At 43.5% G+C, this 18,213-nt stretch overlaps 1 protein-coding gene across 3 annotated transcripts in view; it reads left to right on the forward strand.

The window, feature by feature from the left end:
* si:dkey-237i9.1 (SEC14-like protein 1) overlaps positions 1 to 16,896 on the forward strand; it is a 50,280-nt gene extending 33,384 nt beyond the window's left edge. For 2 of the 3 annotated variants that reach the window (XM_030747513.1, XM_030747683.1), the window contains 13 exons: positions 1,886 to 2,014; positions 2,442 to 2,706; positions 3,614 to 3,723; positions 4,140 to 4,329; positions 4,908 to 4,996; positions 6,010 to 6,080; positions 7,672 to 7,843; positions 8,885 to 9,019; positions 9,160 to 9,294; positions 9,907 to 10,158; positions 10,268 to 10,446; positions 10,886 to 10,912; positions 12,617 to 16,896. In XM_030747513.1, coding sequence (XP_030603373.1) covers positions 1,886 to 2,014; positions 2,442 to 2,706; positions 3,614 to 3,723; positions 4,140 to 4,329; positions 4,908 to 4,996; positions 6,010 to 6,080; positions 7,672 to 7,843; positions 8,885 to 9,019; positions 9,160 to 9,294; positions 9,907 to 10,158; positions 10,268 to 10,446; positions 10,886 to 10,912; positions 12,617 to 12,722 — 1,860 coding nt within the window. In that variant the 3' untranslated portion in view covers positions 12,723 to 16,896. The remainder of the gene's footprint in view (positions 1 to 1,885; positions 2,015 to 2,441; positions 2,707 to 3,613; positions 3,724 to 4,139; positions 4,330 to 4,907; positions 4,997 to 6,009; positions 6,081 to 7,671; positions 7,844 to 8,884; positions 9,020 to 9,159; positions 9,295 to 9,906; positions 10,159 to 10,267; positions 10,447 to 10,885; positions 10,913 to 12,616) is intronic. The other variant, XM_030747599.1, reaches the window with a different exon arrangement.
* The last annotated feature ends 1,317 nt before the right edge of the window (positions 16,897 to 18,213 follow it).

Consider the following 18,213-nt stretch of genomic DNA (forward strand, 5'->3'; position numbering starts at 1 on the left):
CACAAGGCACAAAAGCCTGAAAAAAATTAGTGTAACATAGTGTCATGTTCTATCAAACAACATAGTGAGGCGATGATCATTTTTTTATCGTTTACTGCTCATATGATCCTAGCGTCTGGGAAAGATGCAAGATTATTTCACAGCATTTAGATACATGTATTACAGCGTCAGTGACACTATGGCCTTGGCGGAGGTTTGCGCTTTCTGAGTGCTTCTAGTTTAAAATGAATTTCCTTTATCCATCTCTCCGGGAACTTTGTGTTCACTTATTTAGTTGTTTTTTTTTCCTTGTACAGCTCAGGTGCATTATAACCACATAACCTACTACCAGTTCCTGGTTTGAAAAAAGGTTATATGTTTATTTTTAAGGCAGGAAATGTTTGATAAACTCTTTACGTATTCATATCACGACCTGTGTGTATACTTGGGGCAGGTTTTACAGAGGCAAACTAAAACCCAGATCCTGGCAGTGTGCCACGCTCAGCCCGTTTGGTTATATAAGCAGGCAAATGAGCAAACGGTGACACGTTCTGTAAAGCTGTTGTTCACCTGCTGAATGGCGAGCTGCCACCAGCACAGCCATGCTAATGTTTGTACCTTCTTTAATCTCTTTCCTGCCTCCATGTTTGGACTACCACTGAGCGTGTTTCTGTTTATCTCAGCCCGTCTTTCCCTCTGAATTATTTAGCCATCTGCATTCTGCCTGGACGCTCAGAAAATACTGACCTGAAGCCAGAGTGTCTTCCCTTTTCTTCCACACTTACTCCTGCACTCTGCGTGCAGAACTCTGACTCCAGATCAGCTTATTTATGAATGGATGTGCGCTGAGTTAATGAGGTCAAGCACATCGCATTAGCCTCCAACCAACTGGAGCGCTAATTTTAGGTCCAAGGCAAACAGGGGTTCATACTGTGTGCTTTAACATGCTGTGCTAACAGTAACCAGGACAGACAGCCCTGTTAGACTGAGCTAATGGACCTGGCTAAAGATGAAATATTTTGGTAGTCAAGGGTAATGACGCTACCAGGATTATGTCCTCAGAAGGGATTTACCTCTTCATTTTGTGCAGAAATGAATGATATTATAGCTGAATCACAATGGACTTTTTTGTTGTTGTTGTTGTTGAAATACATCTAAAAATTATTTTCATCTTAATCATCACCCCAGAAAATTCTCCCAGAAACATTATGGATCTAAAATATGTGCTTTGTATAGTGCAGAATATTAACCAGCCAGTCCTTACTGCTCCTGTCTGAAAATGACACTTTTATTATATTTGAAGGTGTAGTGGCATTTAAAGAATCCTGAATAGAAGTCTAAATGAGAAATGATTCAAGTCATTAAATATTTAAAACATTTTTTTAATCAAATCCAACTGACGAGACTATTTCTGCAGGTTTTAATGTCCCTGACCCACAGGAGCTAATGTAGACCCCCCCCCCCCCCCCCCCCCCCCCCCCCCAATCCTCCCCTATTTAAATAACTTAAAAATCTCCAAATAATAACAGCAGCAAGAGGCAAGACATGCTTCTAGAATGAGTTTGCCATTACCTAAGATGACATTCGCAAAACACTGAGGTGTGTGTGTGTGTGTGTGTGTGTGTGTGTGTGTGTGTGTGTGTGTGTTTTTTTGTTTTTGTTTTTAACCTCATGACTGTTCATGTGTGAAGTGCTGGCTAATTTTAACATGGACACACTGACACACACAGACTCCCACTCAGCGCACAGTGTGAAAATTGCTTTCTTTGTGCGTCATCATCTAATGAAGCTGGGTGTATGGTTGCCATGGTAACATGGTCATCTGGTTCTGAGTTGTGTACAGTTTAATATACTGTGTGTGTGTGTGTGTGTGTGTGTGTGTGTGTGTGTGTGTGTGTGTGTCCAGGTCCACCCAGAGAACGAAGACTGGACGTGTTTTGAGCAAACCGCCAGTCTGGACATCAAGTCCTTCTTCGGCTTTGAGAGCACCGTGGAGAAGATTGCTATGAAGCAGTATGCCAGCAGTATCAAAAAGGTGTGTTTGTGTGTGTATTGTTTCAGCCAGTCATTTATGCGTGAATGTATTTATGCACAGAAACATTAAACAACACAACGACTGCTTTATGAATTATTCAGAGCTCACTCTGTCCCACGAGGTTAGATGTTTCTGGAACGTGACTCAGTCCGTCTCACACTGTAATTGCATAAATAAGCTTGTATAATCTGTTAGACTGGACGAGGGTCTTCTGTTGTGGACCCAATGAGTCACGCACCTTCATTTAGGATGGATGTGAGCAATGATGAATACAGTCCTTTTATTTTTTTCCCTCTGTCCTCATTACCTGACACCTCAGTTGGAAATACTTAATGGATATGCAGGGTCTTAGCCTTTTTTGGTTGAATAAAAGACATGTAGATGATAATGTTCTGTATTCTCATACTTATTTTTTTCCTGCTCACAGGGAAAAGAAATCATAGAATTCTACCTAAAGGAGTTGGAGGATGAGGGCGTCACTCACGTGCCCCGCTGGAGTCCCTCCTCTCATTCCCTGCCTCTCTCCAGCCCTACCAGCCTCTCTGCGATCCAACCTGACCCTGCAGTCATACCCGCCGTTTCAGTCCCGCTGGCCACAGATGCCAAAGATGGTACCTCGCAGGATGCAAAGCAGGACAGCAGCATGCTTCAGACAGACAGCCTTGTAGAGATCCTGGCGGGTACACCTGAAGGTCTGTACCTGAAGATTATCAGGAAATGGATCCTAGTACTCTTTACAAGCTTATTTTATAACAGTGAAGAGAAGGTGGTTTACCTCAGATATTTATCATGGTTGTTTTTGTGCTGTTTGTATTCAGTGGTTTATTATAATCAGGTATGAGTCAAATACAGTGAGAGAAAAGGTCCAAGTCCAATACCTGTCATCATGTTTGGGTTACTTCATCTGGTGGATTTGATGTGCAGCACAGTTGGTTTCAAATGAAGACTTTAAGTGAAATGAAGAGTTACTTCCTGAATTTGTTCAAGTGGACATTTGATTTTTTTTAATCACACTTTGAAATTGTTACAAAATGTAAAATGTGATGGTTGCAGTTCTGTTTTTTATGTAGAAGAGATTTTCTGGAGCAATTGGAGAAATCTGAAATACAATAAAAACAATACAATGCCAAAAAGAAGATTACATTTTTAAAATTATAGGTGTGAGAGCTTCATGTTCTGCAAAAAATGACTGCCTTGCAGGATCGTTTTATTTGCAGATAAATCAGAGTTAGTAACTTGAAATGCGACAACACAGTTTGTGTCATCTGCAAATATTGTTGAAGAAAACTTTTACATACATTAGGTGAATCATTGAAATAACTGAGCGGGAGGAGGAGTTGCTCAGGAATGGGACGGGTGTGAGAATGGCACCCCAACATCCTCAAAATCTGTTGTTATAGATGTATTTTCTTTGTGTAATTGAATGTCCTGATTCACCTAAAGACAGCTGGGGCAGAGTCCTGTCTTTGTACACTCCAAGATTTAAGTTAGAATTTGTGATCTATAGGTATTATTTTAATCCAGGTGTATTGCACATTAATTTACTGTCCAGCAGTCAAACTTGTGTTTTTAAAGGAGGTTTGTGTTTTTATGTCGCAGACAAGCTGGATGCAGACTATATCAAACGTTACCTGGGTGACCTGACGCCCCTGCAGGAGAGCTGTCTGATCAGACTGCGCAAGTGGCTCCAGGAGACACACAAGGGAAAGGTACTGCACTGTCTCCCAAAAAAAAGAGAAGAACTTAAACAATTATCTGACTTAGTAAATAATTAATAATTACCTGATAGATTTTGAGTCATGTTTTATCACCACGTGTTCCATTCATTCACTGAAAGTTTGCACAAATGCTAAGTGATGCTGTCGGTGAACTGCATCAGGAAAACCTGGAAATGTGCCTGATATGAACTAAACTGTCTGTTTAACGGCTTACAGCTGTAAGCACTTGTTTTGCTTCAAACAGCCTTCAGTGTTTGTGTTGTATAAAAGTAACGGCTATCATTTAAATTAATTTAATTTTGTGGGTTTTCTTTTATTTTCCCCCTTTTTTTCCTGCCACCTGAATGTGCACTCAGCTGCAGTGACTGTCTGTCTATAGCTTAACCATTTTTCTTCTCTCTATGCAGATCCCTAAAGATGAGCACATCCTGCGTTTCCTGCGGGCCAGAGATTTCAACATTGATAAAGCACGGGAGATCCTGTGCCAGTCTCTGACCTGGAGGAAGCAGCACCAGGTGGACTACCTGCTGGAAACCTGGAGCTCTCCACAGGTTCTCCAGGACTACTACACCGGTGGATGGCACCACCATGACAGAGGTAGGTTTGTATTTACAGGCACACCTAAAGATGGTTATCTCACGTGTGCGTTGGCCAGGCTTATGATTTATGTAGCCATGTCAGAGCTAAACTTGGGCTGTTCAGTAGAGGAGGATCTGCTCCGTACGGACTCCACTTACACAATCATGCAGTCATGTTCACGTTTAAGAGAACATTAGGTTGAAAAACTGCAAACAGATTTCAGTGATTCTTAGCAACCTGCAGCTTTCAGCCAAGTGTGTGAAATAAAAATGATCCAACTTGTTGATGCTACTTGGTTACCCGACTAGTGTGTACACACACACACATTCCTGCCTTCGATTCCTTATTTGGGGAAAAAGAATGAACGCATAAATCAAACTAAGCTTCTGTGTTGCCACACCAGAGCCCTCTTAGTCTTACTGTTAGTATTGTATCCACTGAGACAAACATGAAAGCATTTCTCAGTGTACACACTCACTTATTGTCTTATGCAACAGGAGCAGATGGCCAACAGTGCAGACCTTTCCACTTAACGTGCAGTCTTTGTGGAATGTAAATTGTGCGATAATCGTGTAAACATTGTTTAATTCTTTCAGACGGCCGTCCTTTGTACATCCTGAGGCTCGGCCAGATGGACACCAAAGGGTTGGTGCGCGCTCTCGGGGAGGAGTCTCTGCTCAGACATGTATGTAACGCACACTGTAATGCAATAAAGGTTCATTAGTGCAGGTTGATAAGTTTATAGGTCAGACGGGATTTCTGCCAGAATATTTGTTAAACCCAGCTGCTTTGATCTGCACTGGAGAATTTTATGATGCACTTTATTAATTTACCCCTATTATCCACCCAGTGCTTTGTTCTATTAGGTGCACCTCACACAGTTGGTGTGAGAGAGAGCGAGGGAGAGAGAGAGCGAGGGAGAGAGAGCGAGGGAGAGAGAGCGAGAGAGCGAGAGAGAGAGAGAGCGAGAGAGAGAGAGAGAGCGAGAGAGAGAGAGCGAGAGAGAGAGAGCTAGAGGAGACGAGAGAGAGAGAGAGAGAGAGAGCGAGAGAGAGAGAGCGAGAGGAGAGAGAGCGAGAGAGCGAGAGAGAGAGAGAGGAGAGAGATGAGCGCGAGGGAGGAGGAGATCGAGGAGAGCGGAGAAGCGAGAGCGAGAGAGCGTGAGAGAGAGAGGTGGGGGGGGGAGGGAGGGAGAGCGCGAGGAGGGAGAGCGAGGGGGGAGGGAGGAGAGAGAGAGAGAGAGAAGGAGAGAGAGAGCGCGGGGAGGAGGATGAGGAGGCGGAGAGGAGCGAGAGTCAGTGGAGAGAGAGGAGGATGATCTGATGGCGAGAGAGAGTGAGGAGACGAGCGAGAGAGAGAGCGGGAGAGAGGAGAGGAGAGAGGAGAGCGAGAGAGCGCGGCGGAGAGAGAGAGAGCGAGAGACGAAGAGAGAGCTGACGAGCGAGAGCAGAGTGAGAGGAGGAGAGAGAGCGAGAGAGAGAGAGAGGGCAGGCCGCTGGGTTTGTAATACGCTGGTGGAAGCCCTGGGTCAGGTCGGAGTTGGATTACAGGTTAGGGAATCAATGTCCAGTGGCATTTCCTGCCCCAAGTGAATTAACACCAGGCTGTATAAATGGTGTGCTTATTTATAATGTTGCACTCACTGTAAGTGGAGTCTGGGAGCCAAGTGTGTCAAATATAAAATTCATGTCATTGCAGGTTCTTTCCATCAATGAGGAGGGTCTGAGACGCTGTGAAGAGAATACAAAGGTGTTTGGTCGACCCATCAGGTAAACCTTTACTGCCAGTCAATATGTTTGATTTTTGAACCTCTTTAATTCACCATGTAACCATATTATCTCTGCCTCCCAACGCTGTGATGTACATTTTTACACTGATAGCGTTTTATATGCCACGGACTCTTCCTTTAACTCCGACTGCTGCAACTCTGCAGACTGCCTTAGATGTGTTTAGTTCAGGAAATGAGTGAATGGGGAATGCATCAGAATAATGGAGTACATTTTCCCTTCCTGATCATCATCGTATGATCTAGGCCTCTGGTATAAAGAATAAGCTTATTGGTATAAATTTTAGGACTTTTCCTGGAAGCTAGACTCACTTTAAAGTTGTTCCATGTGGAACGACTCCAGAAAACTGAAGGTAAAGATCTATTTCTTTTTTAATATTCATGTGGTTCATCACAGGCAATGCTTTTCTCTCTCACCATTGTATCACATACAATAGTGGGATAGTCCTCCATAACAAACAGAAGGGGAGCAGCACTGCGTGACGTCGTCTTAAAAGGCAACGTTTCAAAAACTGTCCAGTTACCTCTGCTCTCTCTCTGTTTTTCTTCAGTGCACAGGTCTCCCTTAATTTATTTTTTTAGCATTTAAATAAAGAATTTCATAATAGTGATATTAATAATTAGTTCTGATAATTGGTTATTTGTTGCATATCAAGCAACCATTTCAGCATAGTCCATTTACACTTTTGAAGGTTGGGGATTTGCAAGGGGTTTGTTTGTTTTTTAGTTTTTAGTTTTGTTTTTTTGCTGTTTGTATATTTTATGGGGATCTAAAGTTGGGCAGATGGTTGTCACAGAAGTCCCTGAGCCTGAGAATATGAGGACAGAGTTCACCATGCTGTCTGTGATCTAAACAGTTAATATGCAACAGTATCACACTGTCAGTTTTGACAAAGAGAATAATCAGTCGTGTGCAGGTCTACTCCAGTGCTACTAAAAAAAACCACTAAAAGCTTTACATGTGGTTGTAGATTAATATAAATGCAGGATTAAAATAAGGGAACATCAGTTCTTTTCCCCAAGCAGCTTAAAAACATGCCAGCTGTTTAGATTCAGCTCAGCAGTCATAACTGGGCACAGGTGCACACACACACACACACATGTGCATGCACACACACGTGCACGCACTCACAGACACACACACACAGTGAGTCCAGAGCAGAATTTATCTCCCCCAAAATGGAAAGTGTGCATGAGGCTCGCCTTTCAGCGGACTCATTCAGATGACATCGAACAGAGTGAGAGGGAGGGAGCGGAGATGGTATCTGTCATCTGTCAGCTCTCTGAAGCAGCAGGAGGAGGATGAGGAGGAGGTGGCTGAGATAAGAGCCGCACAGAAAGGCATGTGAACTATGAGTGGCTGTCACGTGACAGCACTCTGCCAGGATAGATGGAAGGAAAGGAAGTATGTGGAAGGGCTGGAGAGATCCAGAAATAACAAGCATTGCCTGCACCACTCAGCTTCAATTCAGAGTGACAAGTGCTAAGTGGTCAGAAAGAGGCTGTAGCCTAGTTGTGTTTGTTGCGTGCGCTTATCCACACACACCCTAATCCTCTCACTTCCTCTTCTCTAGCTGTTGGACATGTCTAGTAGATTTGGAGGGGCTGAACATGCGTCACCTGTGGCGACCGGGAGTCAAGGCGCTACTGAGGATCATCGAGGTCGTGGAGGCCAATTACCCTGAGACTCTGGGACGCCTGCTTATACTAAGAGCTCCAAGAGTCTTTCCTGTCCTTTGGACACTGGTGAGAACCAGATGAGAGTAACTCAGACCCTGTGGTGCCATCCTCTTGCAACACCAGATTATGCATACAGTGATTTTAAATGTTTCCCACCCTTATTTTGGTACATGGAGAAGTTACAAACATTTACAAATATGTAGTAGTTGCTAAGCAGTGGCAGCAGCGTCGTTGGCCTCAAATAGGAATTACAGCTTTCACGGGCTCTAAATTTGGTGGGCTAAACTTAGAGTGACAAAATCCTGAGTCTGGTTGTATTTCATAATGTGGGAGAAGACTCTTATGCTGAGATACAGAGGATTTTTGATAAATCAGATTTAAATATTAAACATCTGCAAACAATGCAGGTTTCAGGGTTATAAAGGATGAACTGTGTCACTTTACTCTGGCAAAAATGAAAAACTGTCCCTAAGAAACACCTTCCAGCTGTTTGGCCCAGTTAGTAGTTTCCCTTTTCTTTCCTTTTTTGGGTTTTCATCATATGTGAATTTGCAGGAAAAAAGATGGTGAAACCTGAACCTGCACTTGATGCACGAAGATAACTTTCCTGTTTTTCTTTACAGGCGTTGGGTGAGAGCCAGGCTTTGTCCTGCACTGTTGACTTTTGAAAAGTAGAACAGTTTAAAATGTAGAACACAGACACGGTGTGTAGGATGAGGGGCAAAGCTGTGCAGTCGCACATAAACTAGGAACCTGGTCACTCAGCTCTGCTGCCTAATAACTGCTCATCGTAAAATACTTGAGTTTGTTTAATAGCATTTGTTGTTCTGACTTGAGGATATTGAATCACACCCAATTAAAATCACTGTTTTTGAGGGGGTATTTTCATATTATTGCTTTATTACATTATTGCGTGATTATAATAACCAAGTCCCTTTGGTAACATTTTATGTTCCTCGTTTTAGCGTTTATAATCTGTGGGGTGGATCAGGAAGGTGTTCCTTAGATTGTTAACAGACACAGGTTTTATGAGCTGCAGCAGATGCACATTCAGCTCTGCTCACGTTACTGCCGTCATTTCATGCATTGTGTCAATAACGCCCTCAGGTGAGCCCATTCATTGACGAAAACACCCGCAAGAAGTTCCTGATCTACGCAGGCAATGACTATCAGGGTCCTGGAGGTCTCGTGGACTACATCGACAAGGAGATCATTCCTGATTTCCTCGGAGGAGAGTGTATGGTGAGTGTTGGTGTAAGATTTGAACTTTCAGAGTAAAATTTTATTTTTCTGGGACTCCATCCACATTGAGATCACCTTTACTGACCCATTTTTTTTTTAGCGTGCTTCTGTGCGTGTTCACGTATGCGTTTTCTTCGCAGTGTGAGGTACCAGAGGGCGGCCTGGTTCCCAAGTCCATGTACCGCACAGCTGAGGAGGTCGAGAATGAGGACATCCGTCTGTGGACTGAGACGATCTACCAAAGCGCCAGCATCTTCAAGGGAGCTCCACATGAGGTGAGGCTGAATGAATCAAAGCGAAGGGAAAAGATGGAAGGCCTGTGTCTGTTTGATATGAATGTAGGTCAGGACAACAGAATCCCTCTGGTGGAGGTTCTGTTAACATTCTGCCATCTAGTGGTTGTAAAATGTACGATCATCCATCTTAGGCAGTTTCTGAATTCAGATGTAGAACACATGTAGCGTGACTCTGAAATATAATCTGCCTGCAGTGATGTGGTGTAACCTCATGTTGCATCATTTATACCAAAGGGACACTGTTGGACATAATCACGCATCAAGAAATAGTTTTGGTTTTACGTTGATGGCCTCAGAGCCTCACATGCAGACGAATAATTCTATCTCGCTGCTCTTGCTCACGCTGTAGTTTGCTGTGCTTACCTGAGGCTTGTATGTGGAAGGGACTGGTCATTTATTTGGCACTTTTCTTGTCTTAATTTCTCAAGTTGCTTTTAGACTGCAAGCCTTCTAGAAGCAAGTCTAATCTTAATTTAAGTAGTCAAGTTTAGGAGAGTTTAGTAGGTTCAGTTTTCATACCCAGAAACTAAATCATCTTTATATAGTCTATGTAGTTTACTTAACCCTTCTTAATTTCTTTCACCCCGTCAGATTGTGATTGAGATCATCGACGCCTCCTCAGTCATCACCTGGGATTTTGACGTGTGCAAAGGTGACATTGTTTTCAACATCTACCATTCAAAGCGGGCCCCTCAGGCACCACGTAAAGATACCCTGGGAGCCCACGGCATCACCTCCCCGGGAGGCAACAACGTCCAGCTCATTGATAAGTCCTGGACGCTGGGCCAAGATTACAGCATGGTGGAGTCTCCACTCACCTGCAAGGAGGGCGAGAGTGTGCAGGTTAGAGTCTATGCTCGTGAACTGGTGCATGGTACCTTTTATGTATTATTATTATTTTCACAGAACCTCATTTTTGCTTGTTTGTGCTTTGAATCCTTCCCATCTTCAGGGCTCCCACATAACCAGGTGGCCCGGTTTCTACATCCTCCAGTGGAAGTTCCACAACATGCCGGCCTGCTCGGCCACCAACCTGCCCCGAGTGGACGACGTGCTCGCCACCCTGCAGGTCTCCTCACACAAGTGTAAAGTCATGTACTACACTGAGGTGTTGGGCTCTGAGGACTTCAGGTTGGTACCTGAACTTGAGTGAGTGTGTGAGTGAATGACGGAGACATTTATTTGTGTCTGATATGTAAATGTATCGTGTATGTGTGTCCATATTTTTGCCGTTTGATTGTGATGTTGAGGTAGTTTTTATTTCAAACATCATCCATTTATTACTGCTCATTTTTCACTCCTGTCTTCTTTCAGTTTTCCCTCTCTACAACCTACCACATAGTGCCACGTATGACATTTGATACTTGAATGAATTAAATCTGTAATGTTGCTCAGATTGCTTTCTGAAATACCTTAAGAGCACAATGAGTTTTCTAGGCCCACAGTTTTGAGATGAGGATGCTGTTCCCTTCCTGACGACTACTTTAATCCAGCTTTTTCTTTCCGATCCGCTCCTGTTCTGTCGCTCACAACCCCCCTCCTCCTCCTGCTCTGTCTTCTTCCTGTGAAGAACGGCTTGCTGTGATGTGCAGAGTTTGTAAGTGGCTCGGTGTTTGCCCCTTTTTCTTTAGCACTAGCTCATCATCATTGCTGCTTTTGGCTGCTAATCTGAGTGGCCCCCCTTCCCTCCTTGGCAGTCATGCTTCTGATGCTGCAAAGAGATGCTAATTTGCATCTGTTCTTGCTTTTGATTTTTTTTTTTTGTTAGCGCTGGCTAACAGGATGTTGTTGCTTTGTTCACACTGATGAGTCTTTGCACTGAGACTCCAGTGTAACCTGCTGGCATTAATCACACTGCTTGCATGACTAAAAATTTCAGGGTCCCTTGATTGGGTTAACGTCAGCAAACACCACGCGCGCACACACACACACACACACACACACACTTTCTGACTTATATTTGCTTTTCTTCACTCATCACATTGCATTACCAAGTCTCACTTTGCTTTCTGTGCACATGCTGCTTCAATTTATTTTATCCTCCAAACCAGTATTAAAGTCATCATCATCTAACTCATACTCGACGTTTTTAACAAGATTTTTTGCTAAAAGTTGACACATTTGGTTCATATTTACACTTCGGAGTATCTGAAATGCTTCCTTGAATTGAGCGAATGTAGAGCAGGGCACTATTTCTTGCCATGTCTGTACTGTATGACACGTGCCTCCACAGTAATTGTTACATTTTTATGGCTCCTTATGCTCAGTTTCGAGTCGGGAGTTAAAGGGCTCCTTAGAGCTAAAGTCCTCCTCATTAAAGCTCCTCATTTTATTCATTTGTAATTCTCTGGTGAGTCCATCAGATTTATCTAGGACGGTTCCAATTACTTTAGGATGGGTTATTACAACAGTTAAAAGGAATTAAAAATGTATAACATTTATTCAAGTTTGAGGTTTCATGGTTTGTAACCATTTTTAAAGGGGATTTAATAAGTTTTCATGTAAAATAGCTGAAGTTAAACTATTTTAAATTAGGTTTCATATTAGTATTTAGGCATGCATGAAAACATTACAGACATGGTTTTCTCATAATGTACATAATTTTATATTCTATCTTTTATAAATGCAAAATGGCAGCCTACCTGCTACATGGATTTTGATAAGATTTCTCTTATTTATTCATAAGTTATAGAAGAAAAACGGTACCTCAGGCAGCCTTGTCATGTCTACACATGCAAGGACCCATTAAAGTGTAGCTGTTCATTTGCAGCTCCATATTTTTAATCTTGAACTTTGCTGCAGCAGAGTTCACAGTTCAGTTTTATTTAGCTAATACTGGGCCTCAGGGCTCCTCCTACTTTAAACCAACATTTGTCTGATTGGCCGCCCTTCGTAAACAGGTGGTTGGAGAGTAGGTCGGTTTGGTTTCTGCGCCTGAGGTGACCATATTGGGGATGTCTGCTAGCACTGCAGGTGTAGAGTTCCCTGAACTTTGTACTTTCTTAGTATTTGGGATTATCTGTCCTCTCAGTTTCATTCTAAGGCTGGTGTAAACCCTCGCCTGAGTTGTTGCAGCCTGTGGCAGAGCCTGACTGCTGTAGGCCTCAGAGTGAATCTCCCTCCTTTAGGTTTGCTCTGGCTGCATGGTTCTGCATCATGAGCACGAGTCATGCCCACACCGTGCGTTCAGTTAGTGCCAAAGAGTCTGAAGCTGCACAGGTGTCACATACACATGAAATTAGCTGAAGTGTGAGGTTTGTGTGCATTCACATGTTCACCGGATGTCTGTTTCTTCTCTCAGGGGATCGATGACCAGCTTGGAGTCGAGTCACAGCGGCTTCTCTCAGCTCAGCGCCGCCACCACCTCCTCCAACCAATCCCAGTCCAGCTCCATGATCTCCAGGTAGAAACAGGTAGCGGAGGACTTCAGTTCACAAAATCCCACATCCACTGCCCATACCGTTAACACGGACGCCAACTTCTTTTCCTACCCCCCATACCCTTAAACCATCATCTTTGGACTCTGTTCCTATTGCACAGCCAGTCTCTGTGGAACTGATGCATGCTTGCACAAACAGAAGACAAAGAATTAAAAAATTCTGAGGCAAAAAGAAAAAATATAAACTATATGTACAATTTAAAGGGCTGATTCTTTTGCACAAAAGGTCATATATATTTTTTGTGCCCGGCATCTCTGCCGGGCAGGAGCTTGAATAGGACCATCAGCAGAATGTTTGCGTCGTGTGTTGTGCACGGTGGCGAGGTCAAAGGTCAGGAGGAGATGAACAGCACCTCGAGGCACCGTAAGCTGAAAGAAAGAAGCAATATTCTCATCCTAGGAGCTACAGAACCGGATGAAGACACTGGAGGCGCTGTTACATATATGCATTTACACGTGTGCACACACACACACACAGTACTGAGGCGACGCATACCTCATTCATGTGTGTTAGCAGATAAAGACTGGATGAGCTGTTACATACGAACACCACTCACGCACAAACGCACACGAGGACTTTTGACATGCAAAAACTGATAGTTTGCCATATTGTTACTGGAGGGTTTATTGTCTCTTGTGAGCTCAAGTAGGTCAAGTGTGGGTGGGTGAATGGGTGGGGTGAACATCTTTAATAGATCTGGGTCAAATAACGTCTGCACGGAGCTCTCTGAATCACGACAGCACAGGTGTCAGTAACGTTGGCAGCTGACAGGTGAGATCTTCCTTGCATGCTCCTCCGGCTCACTTGAGCTTTCTGACATTCGTTGCGTTGCCGTACAGGTTGCGTTCACACCTTTTTGAATATTTGACCCAGATCTGACTCTTAGCGAAGTAAATCCGCTAGAAGCAATAACACGAGTTTGACTTCCTACTGTGTAAAATATTTCTGTTGAACGTGACGACGTATGAGGAGGATCACGTACGGTGGCCCCAAGGTGCAAAACGCAAGAACAAAAATGAAAAACACATTTCAGGAAACAGGATGACGAAACTGAATACCAACAACATTTCTGAAAACAGGACATTTCATATGTTTTTGTTTTTGAAATGACAGAACCTAAACACCTGATGACGGGGTGATGTCACTTCCTGTTTCTGTTCTACTTTTGTTTGCATGAATTTCAAGTTTGAAAGGACGGAAGGAGAGAGTGAACCCTGACGGGGACTAAACAAAGGACATTCAGAATTAGGACCAGACAAATAATTGCTGGTATTGTTTCTACTTCGGCTACAATCATAACCAGCATGCACACACCGGCCTCAATCTGCAGTCTTTCCAGGGTGCAGTTCTGCTGAAAGCATTTCAAGAAGTACACCATACGGTCGTCCTTTGACTTTGGTTCTGGTCTTTCAAAAACAAAAATGTCTTTGCCTCTTTCTGAAGAGTGAAATGTCCTTTTTAAATCAGCGTTGCACCTCTGGGCCGCAGTCATCACGGGTGCTGATTGCAGATCAACTTTTTCTTGTACAGACGGGCAAAACCGAGTGAGCAAACAACAAAACTCTGTGGCGCCACCGTTTCTTATCTACAGATATTTTGTCAGGAGAGAAACAAAATAATTTGCCAGATTTTCTCCTCGACACGTCTTGTCGTCACAGTAAGGATGCACTGACTGTGAAATTTTAGGCCGATATCCAGCGCTGACGCTGATATCTTTGTTTTATTTTTGTGCCAGGGGGAACCCCCCCCCAAAAAAAAAATCTTTATAAAAAAAACAAACCTGTTTTAGCTCTTCATGGCACAATTTTTGAACATTTAGCCAGCTCAGAGTCAGTAATGCCATCTTATCTGCTGATACCTGGCTCATTCATCGGTGCATCCCTACCTCATGCATTGAGTATGTATTATAATCTTAACGTGGAACGACCACAGTTAGTTCGCTTTCTGTCGAGCTTCTGCACATTTGAGGAACTCAAGTTAAGTGAAGCGGTCAAGGAGAGGCCTTGTCACTGAATGGTGAATGTGCTACTGATTGGCTAGCGCTCGCTAACCAATGAAATGCCTGCATCTGGAGGGTTGCGGCGAGCTGGGCGGAGCTGCCGCCATTGCTTTTCGCAGAGTGACGTAGATTTCAGTGTGCTTTAGGGGTGAATGTTTCTTTGTGAGTTATCATTTGACGGCGCGCCAGTAGACCACATCGATACTGTACAAGTGCTAGTGTTGGTTTGTTTGTGTTTTGCTTTTCTTTTGGAGACGTTTGATGGGTGAAGCGGCGTGGCGGGTTACCGCATGCTCAAATGGTGATTGGGCTTATGGGTCTCTTATTTAAGATTTAAGATATAGCCATTTTAAGAGCCATGTGTCAATAAATAATACCATTTTAGCCTTTGTAAGCGTCACTTAGTCACCACTGTAATAGATGAGTGATCGTGAGTCGAATGAACATTTCATTTTTTTAAAAAAATATACTTTATTTGGTTGACGAGCACTGATGACTTCGCACAGATCTGACTCCCTGTCGAGGGCAGAAATGATCAACTTTGCCAAGAGTCATTGGGTGCTGTTGCCATGGTTACAGTGTGCAGCTGACAGCAACGGCAAAAAAAAATAAAATAAATAAATAAATAAGGGTTTTCCTCATGCATATATATATATACACATAGATGCCACATCGGTGGCCGCTCGCCACTGCGACGAGTCAAAGCGGCTGCCGTGTTGCTCAGGGGGAGCCCGGCCTCCCGCTGCGCACCGTCACAGGTCGTTGGAACTCGCTGAATGTTCGACAGATGTTCGAGCAGCTTGGGTTGTTACAAAACTGTATTTATTGATACGAGTACTGTAACAGTGTTATAAATAATGTTTAAAACTCATGTTGCAATCCTGCAGCTGCTTCTTTGTGACACTCCGCTGTGAAACGTGACTCCAGAACTGTAACGTGTTTACTGTCAAAGTCTGACTTGAGAGGAAAGCTGCAGGTAATCCGTGCAGCCTCGTCCTCGCCGCTGCGCAGAGTCCCCGAAGGAGAACGAGTCCACCTGATCTGCAGGTTTCTGGAGCTACGGCTCAGGTGTCGACCAGAATGTGTTGGAGCACTCCGAACGATCTAATATTATTTAACATCTTTCTGATCTTTGTGTCTTCGCCTGACGTGAGGCCGTGTTAGCTCGGGACTGCTTTTTGGCATACCAGATTAAATACATTAGTAACAGTAACAGCGGGTTCCCATCTGTGGAAAGTTACTGTGTTGCTTATTTTTAGCATTTCTTTCATTGGAGCATCAAAAATAAGTTTTTTTTTTATTATTGTTATAGGAATGGGTGACCGGAAATACTCAGACACCCCCTCCCCCCACCCCCCATGAGCATGTAAGCTGGCATCTGTGTGTATATCTGAGCTTTTCCTCCTAAAAATAAGGACCCTGCCTGTTATTTGATACATGAAACTGCTTATATTTAATAGTTACTGGTTAACTTGTGGTATCTACATGTCATTAACTGCAATAACATGAAATGTTTTACTGAGTGGACCTCCTTGTAATGAGGGCTACAGGTGTGTGTTTGATGGTGTAAAGGGGTGAATGTCAGCTGTAGTTTGGGTGTTCTCCACTCTCATCTCTTCCTGGTCTAAAGCAGCACAGGAGATTTGATCTCCGTCTCTTCACAGGTTCGAACCTGGCGACCGCTTTCTTTCCTTTTTCTCTTCACTTTCACGCTCCAGCTTTGCTGCTCTCATCTGCTCTCATTGCGTAGATCTTAGAAAGGCGAGTGGACCTTTTTGATTGAAGCCATAGGCATGAAAAAAAAAGTGTGCTCAGATGTGTTTTTTCTTTCATTTCCATTTCACTTCATTCTCTCAAACACCTGAAATTTCACCTGCACCTCTGACTTTAGCTCTTAGAGCATGAACACCTTTCATCATCATCATCATCATCATCTCACTGAAATATGAGGGCTATAACTGTCTGTTTGGACTGTTCATCACATCACATCTGTCAGTCTCTCTGCTCCCTGTTCTGACACCACTGCATATCTTTACCTTCATCTGAGATATTGTGTAAAAAAAAGGATGTTTGGATTCATGGGAAAATGGCGCCTTTACATTTTTTTTTTTTCTCTCAACATTAAACTTGAATTATAAGAAACTTCAGACTCGTGTCGCATTTATTTAAGTTCTTGAAAATGTGTTAAACTTTTTCACTGCCCAAAGCTAAAAATTGCTCTCACATTTTTGCACTGGCTGTACTGCTGGATGCAGTCATCTGTTAATAACATGATGATTAATGAAATTAAAAGGCCGGGCCTCACGCTGCATCACCATCTCGACTAATGATCAAAGAAGATTATCTGCACCCACTGGCCTGCATTTCCTCACTGAAAGATGTTTTTCATCTCAGAGTCGGCCCGTCGTGCTCTGGCTGAGGTTTCACTCTTTAAAAAGGCAGCGCTGCTGACTTTCAAAGAGATCAAAAGTAACAGATTTTTGGCTGATGCACCAGGCTGAACATTTACAGGAATAAGCAGCATCGCATGTAGCTCCTTCAGGTCTTTAATCTTTAGCGGTGGGCCTTTTATGAACTCTGCGTTAATATAAACAGCCTTTAGTGGTAAATATAATGATCACCAAAGCAAATGCACTCCTTCGTGCACAGTGTTATGATCACAGTTCATTTATTTTCTCAAAATGTCTGAAAAACCACTAAGCTGCCATAGTGTTACCAGTTTAACTGACCTTGATATGATGTCGTCCTCGTTTTCAGGCAGCCTTGATAACGTGTCTGATATACACGGATCAGACTCAACATTATGACCACTGACTGGTGAAGTGAATGACACTGATTATCTCTTCATCACAGCGCCTGTCAGTGGGTGAGATATATCAGGGAGCAGGTGAACATTTTGTCCTCAAAGTTGATGTTAGAAGCAGGAAAAATGGGCAAACATAAGGATTTGAGTTTGCGAGCCATACTGTGATGGCTGGACCACTGGGTCAGAGCATCTCCAGAACAGCAGCTCTTGTGGGGAGTTCCCAGTTTGCAGAGGTCAGTATCTATCAAAAATGGGCCAAGGAAGGAACAGTGGTGAACCAGCCGCAGGGTCGTGGGCGGCCAAGGCTCACTGATGGACGTGGGAAGTGAAGGCTGGCCAGTGTGGTCTGATCCAGCAGATGAGCTACTGTAGCTCAAATTGCCAAAAATGTTGGTTCTGATAGATGTCAGAATACACAGGGCATCAGTTTGCTGTGTATGGGGCTGCATATACAGACCATGCTGACCCCTGCTGAATGCACCAAAAACGTGTACACGAGTATCAGAACTGAGCCACAGAGCGATGGAAGAAGGTGGACTGTCTGAGTCACGTTTTCTTTTACATCACGTAAATGTCTGGGTGTGTCGCTTACCTGGGAAACACCTGGTACCAGGAAGAGAAGCCAGTGATGCTTTGGTCAGTGTTCTGCTGGG

The sequence above is a fragment of the Archocentrus centrarchus genome, chromosome 1 (genome assembly GCF_007364275.1).
Source record: "Archocentrus centrarchus isolate MPI-CPG fArcCen1 chromosome 1, fArcCen1, whole genome shotgun sequence".
NCBI lineage: Eukaryota > Metazoa > Chordata > Actinopteri > Cichliformes > Cichlidae > Archocentrus > Archocentrus centrarchus.